This window comes from Macrobrachium nipponense, chromosome 35 (assembly GCF_015104395.2).
Source record: "Macrobrachium nipponense isolate FS-2020 chromosome 35, ASM1510439v2, whole genome shotgun sequence".
Taxonomy (NCBI): Eukaryota; Metazoa; Arthropoda; class Malacostraca; order Decapoda; family Palaemonidae; genus Macrobrachium; species Macrobrachium nipponense.
Window position 1 is genome coordinate 11752656 of NC_061096.1, and position 15054 is coordinate 11767709.

A 15054-nucleotide genomic window follows, 5' to 3' on the forward strand; every position below is an offset into this window, starting at 1 on the left:
ATCACCACTGTCTTGCAGTATAAAAAGTACAGCAAGCAGAATTTTCCTATTAGGGAAGCCTGCATGAACTGGTTGAGTCAAGGCATCCATTTCATCACTGCCGGGCAGTATAGAAGTCCATGATAAATCATTACCCCTTAGAAGGTACAGGTACTTCACATGGGGTTGGGTGGACCCTATCAGTGTCCCCTTCAATACATCCTTGCTGCATTAGAAAGGCAAGATTCTCATCTGAAGTATCTCTCTAGTGTAAAGTAGAAGACTGCTAGATCTTCTTGATTCAGAAAGGAAATTTCAATAGTTCATGTTGGGTACCAGTGACCTCTCCCCCAAGGTGAGACTCTTCATCTCCATTGAAGGAGTTGAAGTGGTAGTTCCTAAAATCCGCATATGAAGTACTGACCCAAATGTGGATTGTGCTTGGAGAGGGATGGAAAGACACTGCCATAATTCTGCCAGAATGATGTACAGTAGTCTCATTCTGTACTCCTACTGAAACCTATAACTCACCAAAACAGCTTAAAAATTAGCTCTTTCATCATTTAAACTTGCTACCAGGTGCATGTTACAAATTTCACACATGCCCAGCAACCAACCAAATTCTTCTTTATTCCTTCAGGTAGTTGTGTTATTTTCACGGGCAAAAACCAGACTAAATAATTCTCTGTGGTGCAGTAACTAGCTAGTGTTAGCTACCTATATCACTGCATAGGTAGCAAACACTTCAAATTAAAACAGGCCAACATGGCCACAAGTATTATGTGTTCATAATATGATGTACAGTAGTGTGATTGATGGGTCACATCCATAATACTATATGTAGTAGTAATATAGTATTAAAATATTAGCAATTTACAATTACTACAATAACATTACCTTAAAGGATTTATTCACAAATGCTTGTTAAATAAATTAAGACAAAACTAAATGGATATCCATACTATTTATTTCTACACATTTCATACCTTTAGCTACCCGGTCTATTTCCTAAACACCAGGTAAAAGTTATGTAGCATACAGGCTACATTAGCCCTTAAACGCCGAAGCGGTAAAAAAAAAATTGTCTCCCGTGTGCCGGAGGTGTTTCGGAGTGAGCGCGGAAGCGGAAAAAATATTTTTTTCAAAAAAACACAGCGCGCTTAGCTTTCAAGATTAAGAGTTCATTTTTGGCTCCTTTTTTTGTCATTGCCTGAAGTTTAGTATACAACCATCAGAAATGAAAAAAATTATCATTATCATATATAAATAATGCGATATATAATAGCGCAAAAAACGAAATTTCATATATAATTGTATTCAAATCGCGCTGTGAGCAAAACAATTAAAGGTAACAAGGTACTTTTTTTTTCGTTGTAATGTACACTAAATTGCGATCATTTTGGTATATAACACATTGTAAAACGATAAAAGCAACACAGAGAAAATATTATCACAAAATGATGCATGAATTCGTAACGCGCGGACGTAAAAAAATATATTTTTTTTAAATTCACCATAAATCTAAATATTGTTATAGAGACTTCGAACTTGTTTCAAGATGAAGTTAAATGATGGAATATTACAATACTGTAAGAGTTTTAGCTTACAATTGCAGTTTTTGACCATTTCGGACGAGTTAAAGTTGACCAAATGTCGAAATTTTTTTATAAATTTTTTTTATATGCAATTATTTCGGAAATTAGAAAAGCTACAACCTTCAAATATTCTTCCTTTTATTCTACATGAAATTGCACACATTTTCATATATAAAACTCTATGAAATGCCTAATATGAAACGGAGCAAATTTTCCGAGAATGCAATGTACGCATTTCGGAGATTTATGGCGGAGAATCAGCGCGCGGAGGGAAGGAAAGTTTTTTTCATAAATTCACCATAAATCGAAATATTGTGCTAGAGACTTCCAATTTGTTACAAAATGAAGGTAAATGATTGAATATTACTAAAATATAAGAGTTTTAGCTTACAATTGCGTTTTTCGACCATTTCGGTAGTCAAAATTGACCAAAGGTTGAAAATTTGTCACTTATAATTTTTTATATGAAAATATTTCAAAACTGATAAAAGCTACAACCATGGGTTGTTTTTAGTTGTATTGTGCATGAAATTGCACACATTTCCATATATAAAACTTTATGTAATGGCTAATTTTAAAATGGTGCAAACATTACCACAATCGCATGTATGATTTTTTTCGGAAGAGTTACCGCGCGGACGTAAGGAAAAAGTTTTTTCATAAATTCACCATTAATCAAAATATTGTGCTAGAGACTTACAATTTGTTGCAAAATTAAGGTAAATAGTTGAATATTACTAAAATATAAGCGTTTTAGCTTACAATTGCGTTTTTCGACCATTTCGGTAGAGTCAAAGTTGACCGAAGGTTGAAATTTTGGCACTTATCATTATTTATATGGAAATATTTCAAAACTGATAAAAGCTACAATCATGAGTATTTTTTGTTGTATTTTAAATGAAATTGCACACATTTTCATATATAATACTTCATGTAACGGATAATTTAAAACGGTGCAAAAATTATGTCAAAGTGACGAAATAATTTTTGAGATGTGTCACTGATACTTTTTAGTGTGATAAGAAAGAAATTCGCTCTTGCGCGCCTGCGTAACGATTGTAAACAAAACAACGCCTTGATCCGTGAACTGCCAGCATCCCCCAAGGTGCGTGATTCAAAAGTTTTCGGCTGGTAGGCCTATAAGTATTTTTCCGCGAATTTTTAAACAAACTTTTTTGAGTCGACGTATGGTACGTCCATTCGGCATACGGGAGACATTTTGACTCGATGTTTAATACGTCCATTCGGCGTTTAAGGGTTAGTTGGTACATAAATAAAATAAATAATTATTGGAATTATCATACCAAAGCTCATGATTATGAAAAACTTTTTATATTCCCTTGGGAAAAAGAAAGATTTAAACAATTTTTTCAACATCTGTGATGTCACTACTGGCGGAATAATACCCGCTGGAAGTAGATCTGCATGAATTTATTTCTGTTAGGTATTTATGTTTATAACTACCTATTACCAGAGGTTATATTTGTGTTTACAGATACTTACTACTCATTAAAACGTATAAAATAAAACTGTATTATCATTAGTAAGTTATCTTAAAAATAAAGTCATTCAAGCAAAGGATCTATCTGAGTTCGTGTCATCCAAATATACTTCAATGGCGACGAGGAACTGACTCACGAAAGGGAAAATTAAGGATGGCGCATTTGGGTAATATAGCAGCATTTGACAAATCCGAGGACTTTGAAGATTATGTCGAAAGGTTTGATCAGTTCTGCTTAGCAAATGACATAACAGAGGAAGATAAGAAACGGGCAGTTTTCTTGAGCGCCGTCGGCGCTCCTACATATGGACTTCTGAAGACATTGCTTGCCCCTAATAAGCCCTCATCAAGGACTTATCGAGAACTTACTGAGCTTTTGAAAAATCACCTCCACCCAAAACCCATCCTGATAGCTGAACGTTTCAAGTTTTACAATAGGAAACAACGTCCAGGAGAATCCATCACGGATTATGCAACGGAGCAACGGAAATTGGCGGAAACATGTCAGTTTGGTGCTTTTCAAGAGGAAGTTTTAAGAGACTTGTTTGTTATTGGATTGGCCAACCGCTCGGCACAGAGGAAACTATTAAGTGAACAGGAGCTTGACTTAAAGAAAGCATTTTCGATTGCTTTAAGTCAGGAAATGGCTGATGAAAACGTCACGAAGATTCAGGGTCAAACTCAGGAGGTAAAAAAAGTTGTTGGGCCGAAAGCTTCTCTCCTTGAGTGTTACTGTTGCGGGAAGACAAACCATAAGGCTGATGTTTGTTTCCATAAGGATACTGAGTGTAATGGGTGTCATAAAAAAAGGACACCTTCGTAGAATGTGCCGAATGGAAAATCACACCACAGTCAATCGAAATTGGAAATATGGAAGACAAGGAAGGAACGATCGACGGTCAACATGGCAGAGGAGGAGACCAGCTGCTCGAAAGAAGAAACTACAGAGTGCAAACTACAGGATGAATTGGTGCATACATTGAAATGCTGTGTTAAGAAAATGAAAGCAAGACACAATAAGGTTCCAGAGATAATAGTGAAAGATAAATTAAATGGGATACCAATTGATATGGAATTGGACACGGGAGCTTCGGTGTCACTGATAAGTGAAGAGTTCTACGCTAAACATCTGAAAAATACAGTACTTCAATCCAGCGATATTGTGCTGAAAACCATGACGGGAGAAAAAATAGAAGTCGTCGGGATATGCTACGTAACTATGGAAGTTCATGGACACAGAGTGGAGGAAGTGCCATTGTATGTGGTACAGGGGAATGGACCTGCCTTATTCGGTAGGGACTGGCTGCATTTTGCAAAATTTGACTGGAAAAAGTTAGCTGTAAATCATCTGCATTCTGGTATTCTGAAAACCTCAAAGTTAGAAGAACTGTTAAGGAAATATGGTGATGTCTTTGATGGTGAATCTGGGTACAGCCAAGAATATAAAGGCTCATATTCGTGTGAGAAAGGATGCAAAACCAATCTTTTTTATAAAGCGAGGACAGTTCCTTATGCAATCAGGGATGCTGTGAATGCAGAACTTAATAGACTAGAATTGGAAGGAATTATTGAGAAAGTTGACTATAGTGAGTGGGCGGCACCGATAGTGCCTGTTTCAAAAGACAATGGTTCTATTAGGATCTGTGGTGACTTCAAGGTCACCATAAATCGTAATGTGGAAAACCCTGAACATCCAATGCCAAATCCAGATGAACTATACCAGCGACTGAACGGTGGAAAAACTTTCTCAAAGTTAGATTTATCGCAAGCTTATCAGCAAGTGGAATTAGATGAGGAATCTAGGAAATATGTCACGATTAACACACCACTTGGTTTGTACCGATATACACGTTTACCATATGGTGTCTCAGCAGCACCACAACTTTTTCAGTCTTTAATGGATAAAGTTCTGCAAGGAGTGCCTTGTGGATGCAACATAGATGATATTAGTCTTACTGGGAGAACCGAAGCTGAACATTTACACAATCTTGAAAAGGTACTTGAGCGGTTGCACATCAATGGGTTGAAATGTAATTTGTCGAAATGTGAATTTATGAAGCCCTCCTTGAAATATTTGAGTTTCATTGTAGATGAAGAGGGTATTCATATGACGGAACTTGCCATTGCAGCAGTCACGGAGGCACCAAGGCCAGAATCAAGGTCTGAAATGCAATCCTTCCTGGGGCTGGTAAACCATTACCGTCGCTATGTGCCAAATCTCTCATCAGTCACAGCGCCTCTCACGGAATTACTGCATAAAGACAGAAAATGGCATTGGTCACTGAGTGTGAAAGAGCTTTTTCCGAGATTAAAAAAATGGCTGACCACTGAAACAGGAGTATTAGTGCACTATGATTTGAGTAAACCTGTGACGTTGGCAGTAGATGCATCACCCAAAGGACTTGGAGCAGTGCTTTCCCATATCACCAGCAACGGAGAAAGACCAATTGCTTATGCATCAAGATGTTAACACCCACTGAACGTAACTATTCCCAAATTGAGCATGAGGGTTTGGCAATCATCTTTGGACTACGGAAGTTTCATCAATATTTATATGGTCGTAAATTCACCTTATTACAGATAACCAAAAACCACTGTCATACATTCTGGGACCCAAGAAGGGCATTCCAGTCCTTGCAGCTGCAAGAATACAACGCTGGGCTATACAGTTAGCAGCTTATGATTATGACATTGAATTACGTCGTTCAAGTGACAATGGAAATCCTGATGCACTCTCACGGTTGCCTTTACCAGATTGTGACTCCGATGCATCAGATAAGCATGTAAACTGGACACAAGAAGCAACTGCATTTAACATGCACCAGGTGAACTCTCTTCCTGTAACTGCGAAATCTGTTGCAAGGGAAACTTTGCATGATGCTGTACTGGCTAGAGCTTTATATTATACACGAAATGGATGGCCAGACTCTGAGGACATAGCACAGGAACTGAAACCCTTCCATAGCCGTCAGCGTGAGTTTTCAATTGAAGAGGGATGTCTTCTATGGGGTGCCAGGGTGGTAATACCGTCGAGATATAGGATTCAAATCTTAGAAGAGCTACATGGTGGTCATCCGGGGATTGTTCGGATGAAAGGATTAGCTCGCTTGCATGTGTGGTGGCCGAATATCGATCAAGATATTGAAAACACTGTGCAAGGGTGCTCTGCTTGTCAGGCTACTCAGCCAATGCGACTCGTGCTGAGGGTAATCCGTGGAAATGGCCTTCTGGTCCGTGGGAAAAAGAGTACATGTTGATTTTCGCAGGACCATTCCTGGGACAAATGTACCTCATTATGATTGACGCATATTCAAAATGGCCAGAAGTACACCCAATGAAATCAGTTACAACTATGAATACCATCGAGATCATGCGGCGGGTATTTGCTCAGCATGGGGTTTGTGTAAGCTCGTGTCTGATAATGGAAGACAGTTTGTGGCTGAGGAATTTAAAGAGTTCATGACCCAAAATGGTGTAAAGCATATACTGATACCCGCTTATCACCCAAGCAGTAATGGGCAGGCCGAAAATACAGTAAGAACATTCAAACAAGGAATGAAAAGGGCGATGAGAACATTGCAATCGTGTAATACATCATTAAATACCAAGTTGTGCCAATTTCTACTGACTTACCGAACTACACCTCACTGTACAACAAAACGCACGCCTGCAGAGCTCATGGGTCGGCAGTTACGCACTCGCCTTGATTTACTACACCCAGATGCATCTCAGCGAATTGAAAGAAAAGCCTCAGAGAACGAGAAACCAATGAGGGAACTCGATATAGGGGACGTGGTACTGGTTCGGGATTATCGTCAAAATACCAAGAAGGGCATATGGACTCGAGGAGTTGTGGTTCTTAAATTGGGTCCATGCACATACAATGTACAAGTGGACGGTAACTTAATATGGAAGAGGCATATTGATCAAATGAGACTGATCTCCAATGATTCTCAAGATAACAAAAATGAACTTTTAGCACGTGATTCTTCAGAGTTGGTCAGCTATCCAGACCCGCCATTACCAACAGAGTTCATAAATACTCGTGAAGAGTTAGGCGATGCAGTTGCAGGTGCAGAGAAGAATGAAATCCCAAATGTAGAAGAAAAGGAGGCGGCAGCTGCAGAAGAACTATCGGGAAATGAAAATGGTAAAACTTCTGATGGCTCACCTGATAGATCGATATCTGAATTACCAAAACTTCGAAGGTCTACCAGACAAAGTAGACCACCTGACTATTTTAGAATGTAAAATAATTAATAGTATTATGTATGTTTTTGCATTATTCATTCAATGCTATGCCACCATTTTATTATTGATTGCTTTATCCTTTTATTTGCTTTAATCTTTCATTCTTTTTCCCGAGGGGAAAAGGTGTTAGGTATTTATGTTTATAACTACCTATTACCAGAGGTTATATTTGTGTTTACAGATACTTACTACTCATTAAGTATAACTACCCTGTTAACTATCTTGTCTTCTTTTAAACTGTATATCATTATAAGTTAGTCTTAAAAATAAAGTCATTCAGAAAGGATCTATCTGAGTTTCGTGTCCATCCAAATATACTTCAATTTCCTTTAACTTCAAAAGAAACCCAGTATATTAAGGATAACTAGGGAACTAACTACTATATTACAAAATCCATTAGTTTGATTATAAAATACTACAAAGGAGTAAACACCAAGACTTGTAAGACAAGCATGACTGGGAACTACATTCATGTCTTCATTTTGTAAACAAGAAGTTACATTAACCTGATTGACCTTTTCAGTAACCTTACATTATCTATCAGTTAAAAAGCCATTGAATAATGAGTTTCAATAGCAAAATTGTATAATATTAATGCCTTAATCCTAACTTCTCGCCTAGCAAGAGGTCTACTGGCTCCCAATTTTAACAAATAAAAGTCTGCCCATTAAAATTTTAAGGAATTAAAACTTCACTGGGTCTTAAAATTAAGTATGTACTTAACTCAAGTGTTGACATGATGATTGTCAAATGCATGGTCTAAATCTGTGAACTCTTGGACAGACCTGAGTGTAATTGAAGATGGCCGACATACATGCTGTTGTCACATCAATGTAAGTAAAACCAAGGAAGAACAAGATAATTGTTGTAGGACAAGTGATAGAGCTCTCCTGTCCCGAGTCCTTTATATTATATCACTGTGGCAACCAGCACTACTTTGGCAGCAACACACTATAAAAGAATTCTTTGAGAGATTCGTTGGTTTGTCTTAAAGAGACCTTGGGGGTGCCCAAGAGAGTGCAACTTCTTTAAGAAGTGGCTAAGCTATCAAAAATATGTTGTGGAAATAACATATTTCCTATCAGATGGTATTACTTACTAGAACATACTATTGCTTAACTTTCAGTACTTCAAGAAAAACATGCTACTATCAATCAGAAGGTATGTATGAATACATCAACCTTCTTCCATTGAGTGAGATATTACCTCACGTAAAACAACAATTTGTACGTATCTTTATACAAAGGCATGAAAATGTTTTGAAAACAGACTCTATATTCTGTGGAATACAAACCATTGCTGACACTAGATCTCTTCTACCATCCCACAATTAAAGGGATTTCCCAAATATGTATGATTCAATAGAGCTTCTTATGTACAACAGTAATGGGTCTAGTTATACAATGGTTTGTATCCTACTAAAATCAATTTTCTATTAATAATTTTGTAATTTGTTCATACCTAGTTATAAAAACCTACAAGTTCATAGGTTATTTATGAAAACTACATCAATAACTATACACTAGCAGAAGATCCTTTTATCAAAATCTATACATGTGGGAGGTGCATGTGGCAGGGAAGGATGAGATTTCTTGGTCTTTATGTTTAACCCAATACCTGTTCCCAAGTCCAGGTCTGCATGCATTTGGTACTGCTTTCCATCTTTTAGTGTACATGATAATTTGTGTACTTACTTTTTCTTGCATTTTGAATAATGCTGTTATTTCCTATATCTCTTTTTTTAAAAACATTTTATACTTCCCTCTATATCTCATCCATATGACAACAGTATCTAGAACAGACACAGTAACATAACCAGTTCATTCTCTTAAATGTAAATTAGCAAGTGTCCTCAGCAGGCTTTATACTAAATTCAACTAGTATAGCTACCTTTTTTCCATGTTGTATCCCCTATACTCTAATTTCTATATGTGCATTATTGTAACATGTTTATCAAGAAATGAATGGCCAAGTTCAGCAGCTGCTGAATGACAACACATTAAATGCTGATGGAGGTTGTAGACTGCATATAGCATTATCTGCACGTTACTTATTTTATCAACTAGAGAAAGTTTCGAACATCTGTGGATTTGGTAAATCTCAGTTGCTAAGCCTCTAAAACCCATGCCCCTCTCCCAATGAGAATGGGGAATGTTTACTGTTCAAATGTATAAGATGTCTACAAAGTTTCCTTATCTACTTTTAAGTGATGAAAAAATGCTAACAATATTATACTGTATGAACATATCTCTATATGAGAACTATTTATTCTATGGAAAATAAATAACAGAACTGTGCAAATTTTCTCTTACAATTTTTGCCTTAAATAGATATATGGGTGAATTCAGTACTTTGTACTGAATGTACTAAAAGTCTTATGAATAAAACTAGCATTATAGCGTGTCTGAAGACTTATAGGTTAGCACTGAATGTTTGCAAAAAATAACCTTAAAAAAAATTCAACTGAGCAAATTCATTTCTTTGAGCGACATTTAAAAGTTGAGTACAGGCAGTCCCGTTACCATTGGTATCGGTTACCAGCATTTTGGTTTTACAGCGCTTGTTCAATATATTCATAACTGGGTTTTACCCTCCGTAGGGTTTATAGCACCATTGTCTGGTTATCAGTAACTTAGCCTAAGTGGCGAGACCACCTCATAAAATACAAACAACACATATTCATCTTTTCCTTGGCTTTTTTAAAAAGTTATACTTTACTTCACTCTATCCAATAATACTGAGTGTAATTTTATGTTACTATTGTATTATAAAATACAAACAAACTGATTGTGATTTGGTTTGGAAAAATCAGCTGAAGTAGGTAAGTTTATTTTGCTGCATTTACCTCAATTTAGAGAGATTTTCTTGCTTCTATTTAGCATAAATTAATCTCTACAAACTCAAATTATATGGGTCAAGGTTATGTTTAGTTATACAAAGCATTTACAGTTGAAATATCACTTAAATACATCTTGTTGTGAAACTAGATTTAGTTATTTTTTGCTAATACATAGATGGCGCATTACAATCTTGTTTTGGTTTGGAAAAATCAGCTGACGGGGGCAAGTTTATTTCACTGCATTTAACTTGATTCAGAGCAATTTTCTTGCTTCTCTCTAGCATAAATTAATCTCTAGAAACTATTTATATGGTTCAAGGTTATGTTTTGTTGTACAGTGTTTTAAAGACGAAATATGACATAAATATGTCTTCTCATGAACTATATTTATTTTAATTTTCTTAATAGATGGCACCAGGAGCATGTTTTTTTGTGTAAAAAATTTACAGATTCCTTTAGCTATTTTTACCCTATTTTATCATAATACATAAAAGTTTTACGTATTTATCTGTTATTGGAGTGAAAACAACAGTAAAATCTGTTCTTTCAAACCCAGCATTTTTTTATGAAAATGCTTTTTTCTCCAGTTATTTACGGTTCAGTTTCATCCATGTTACTTATGCACGATAATTTATAGTCATTAGCAGTGTGAACATTGTTTTCTCAGCTTCAGCTACAAATGCAGCTTAAATTTAGCGGTACGTACTATATTTCCATGCCAATATTTTCTCCATAGTGCATAAATGTAAAAATATATCAGTCCAATTCTATTTAACGTCATTTGTAACAAAACTACGGTAATTATTTACATACTATCATACTATGGCTTAAATGCAAGCAAAATGTTGTTATCAGATTCGGTTCGGTTGTTCTAACAAAACAACTGTTTTCTTTCTGGTGTTTATGGCTGTAGCATTTAAGCAATGATTATAATGTTACTAATGATACTTTTATCATTATATTTTGCTTTTTTAACTTATTTAACCAGGAGGTATGATAAATAAAGAGATGGAGTTAACGTTAGTATTCTGAAAAAGGTGACTTTTTCGCTTATTCTAGGCCAAGATTTACCTATAAGTTCATCAAATCTAACATCAAAAATTTGTAAAACTACCATGTAGACCATAGTAAATAATTAGGCAAATTACATTCCACATTTTCTTTAAAGTTATTATATATTAGGGCAAAATATCTGGCCGTGACACGGTCTAAGGCATCGTTGACCAGTCTAAGGGACCATGAGGTCGATTGTAGCACCCGTAAGTTTTTAATTTCAGTTAGCGACGATATCTGATTACCGTTAAGTGCCCAGAAAATGAACCCATGCTGGTAACCAGGGGCTGCCTGTACTACTACTACATATAACTGCAAGTGAAAATGGCACTAATATCAGTTGTCCTCCACTACTAACTTTAAAAACAGAACCATTTTGGAATCTCTAGATATACTTAGGAATTTTTTTTACAAATAGTCTAGGTAAAAGCTTTAGTCATGGAAAGGAGTTTAGTTGTCTGCATTACAATATGAAAACATTTTAATATGGGTGTCCAGCATTTATGTGAGAAGAAATAAAGCACAATAAACATGATTTTAAAAAACAAAAAAGCATATGAAACAGAAGCATGATAGCAATAATGAAGACTAACCTTTTCAATATTTACAAGCCCATAGCCACAACCTACCATCTACCGTCTATTATAAAATGCAATTTTGTAACTGCATGTATCAAGCAGGGCATGTTTAAAACTCTTGCATCTAAGAAGCCCAGTTTGTTTCAATGCCTAAAAAGCACAACACTAGCATTCTATTTTGAGAGATCACCTGCAATTCATCTGCACTAATATTGGGTTCCCCTTAGGACTGTTAAAACATATCTTATAAAACAAAGTAGAAGTGCGGTAAGCCCTTACAAGTTTCCCTTGATTAGTAAAGTTCTAACATAATATAAAATTCCTAAGAGGGACTAAAGAAAGCAGATATTTTGCAAATGGTGAAAGATTTCAATCAAAATAGAAGCAAAGCAGTGAAAATGCTTCACTGCAATGTACCTTGTTGTTGCTGTTGGTGTTGGCAGAACGTCTCTGTGGGACGGAGTATGTATCTCCTCCCACTTGGTAGTGTCCAGCACCTATAGGTCCTCCAACAGCGGGTCCCCCCATGCCCCCCAAACTACCCATGCCCATGTGGGACATAGTTGACAATGGTACTCCAGGACTCACTGGCACAGCAGAGGTCACTGGAATACCTGATACCATGGACATAGCTGCAGTCATAGGAATCCCAGTAGGTAATGTCATACCTGGGGTCATTGGTATACCTGTCATGCCAGGCATCATGCCAAACATGTTTAAGCCAAGGGCACTCTGAGGACCATAGTCTTGCGATGCCAAACCTAGTCTCTGAAGAAGACATTTGAAGTTCAGTCGTCCAAACGGATATTAGATAGAGAGAAAGGAGCATACAGAGACAACCAAGAAAACTAAAATTTAGTACAGTAAAGAGCAATACATTCTTAGAGAGAAAGAGAAAAGAAGGACTCAGAACACTAAAATTTGATTTTAATCATGCAGATCAACCTTAACTTTAAATTTTAAAACACATGCATATAGATCTGTAAGAATTAGAGAAATTATAACTTAAAAGTCTGTGTTGTGCAAACAAGCATTTAAAAATTTTATAGTAGATTTATCATGCCATCAAAGCATACTTTAGCAGTTTCACTCAAGTCACATATTAACTGAGATATTCATAAAATTATCAACAAAACAAATGTTGCTTAAAGCTTTTTAGCAAGTAACATATTACTTTAGACTTTATAAACAGTCATAAGCATCCCATCACAGTCATATTTCAATTATCCATCCACACTCCTAGTTTAACTAACATTAAACAAGCCCACTTACTGGAACAGACTGACTAAGAAGCTGTTGCAAGGCTTGATTTTGAGCCATCAAATGCTGCTGTATTTGAAGGTTTTGTGCAACTGCAGACTGTATAAAAGCACGTTGCAAATTCTGCTGGTACATTATTATTTGATTAGGGTCAACATTTCCTTGCTGTGGCCCTTGCATTCCAGGCATATTCAACCCTGTAAAAATGAGAAAACTGTAATTCTACTTTGATAAGGATTTTTCTTTTCGTAAGTGTTAGAATTAAAGCTGACTTGCTTTAATTAACTTGTAAAATTTAAAAATAAAAATCAAATGAACCTCTAAACAGATACTTTTATGTAACACCGAAGCATTACACCTGCTTTAAGAATCTACTGAGTATGTCACGATTTTATCTATGTATATTCATTATATCAATTACTGAAACAATTTAGTTCCTTCTACATAGTAGAATATAGATGCACCAATAATATATTAAGCAATTGCATATAATGAAAACCCATCCACATCAATGACTGAAGCTTCATTTGCCAACAACACTGTGATCATTCTCATCTTGGAGTTATTCTCTTTTAACAAAATATCAAGAGCCAGTGACAAAACTAACAGATCATAAAAATCAAATTCTGAAGTAAATTTTACTTCTTATAATATGAAACACTTCATTAGCGTTGCTGTAGGCTTTAGTATTTATGGGACAGACCAAATTAAGAAATTAACTGTATGTAATATTTAAGGATGTTTCTTCCATGGAACTAAGGAATATCTCTTTATTGGAGAATAACACCATGCCACTCACTTCCTAGCCACACTAAGTATCACTCTAATCAGATGGAGAGAAGAGTGTCACTGGCATCCTACAAGTTAATATACATAAGAAATATGAACATTTCATAAATCTTATGCATATATTTTCATACAAAAGTATAAAACAATGCCTTACTTGAAAAATTATGAACCTTGGTAAGATGATGAGTGAAGTACAAGGTAGCAACATCAGAAAAGATGAGCACCAACTGAATTATTAAGTCAACCATTACTCAGTGTGTACCATGTAAACTACCAATAGCATCAATCTTGGACTGAAGATGAAGATGGTAGGGCTAACCAAGCTGTCAGATTGAGGCCAGTGAGTCGAACCAAAATCAAGTTCTAGATAACTTAAAGAGTAAAATTACTAGTATTGTTTTTTTTAGATACAAGGAAAATATTATACAGTATAAATTACATATACCATTACTACTAGAAACTAAAGACAAAAGAGAAAGGCAAACAAAGGTCAATCATGACAAGAGGGTAAAGGAGCAAAGATCAGTTTAAAGAATACATGATCAGGGACAATGATGAGATGAACTGTTAATACAACAGATTCAAACAATGGAATGAAGGACGATTCTCAATGGAGGCGAGAATAGTCAAGATGGATGGGAATGTACTGTACAGACTTTTCCAAAAGGAAATAGTACTGCATCTTATGACCAATGGGGCTGTAAGGATTTTGGTTTGATTTTGATTTATATAGATTTTTGGCATTATGCCAAGCACTGAGGCAACTAAAGCCATTCAGCACTGAAAGGTGTAACAGGGGGAAAATCTCACAGTTGCACTATGAAACAATTGTTAGGAGAGGGAGGACAGTAAGTTGGAAGAAAAAGAATATGAATGGAGGTACAGTAAAAGGAATGAAAGTAGTTGCAGCTAGGGGCCAGGGGAATGCTGCAAAGAACCTTAAGTAATGCCCACATTGCACTGAATGAATTCTAGAGGAAATTTCTAGCGTATGTATAATTTTCAGCATGGAGACCAGCAGATCAAGTAAGGCAGTGCAGTGTATAACTGACTTGTGAGGCAGTATAAAACTGACTTGTGAGGTAACCTAATATATTTAAATCATCAATGAGCCACATGATTTGAAACTGGCAAGATAAAATAAATCTCTGAAAGTAACTACATGCAATGTGAGTAATCTGGCCACTAGGTTCAATAGCTATGGCAAGA

At 36.0% G+C, this 15054-nt stretch overlaps 1 protein-coding gene across 6 annotated transcripts in view; it reads right to left on the minus strand.

Annotated features, from left to right (window-relative positions):
- The window catches only part of LOC135208419 (unconventional myosin-XV-like), a 263067-nt gene that overhangs the window by 102280 nt on the left and 145733 nt on the right, over positions 1-15054 (minus strand). For 5 of the 6 annotated variants that reach the window (XM_064240571.1, XM_064240568.1, XM_064240569.1 and 2 more), the window contains 2 exons: positions 13069-13253; positions 12214-12564 (listed from right to left, as the gene is read on the minus strand). In XM_064240571.1, the coding sequence (XP_064096641.1) occupies positions 12214-12564; positions 13069-13253 (536 nt within the window). The remainder of the gene's footprint in view (positions 1-12213; positions 12565-13068; positions 13254-15054) is intronic. The other variant, XM_064240570.1, reaches the window with a different exon arrangement.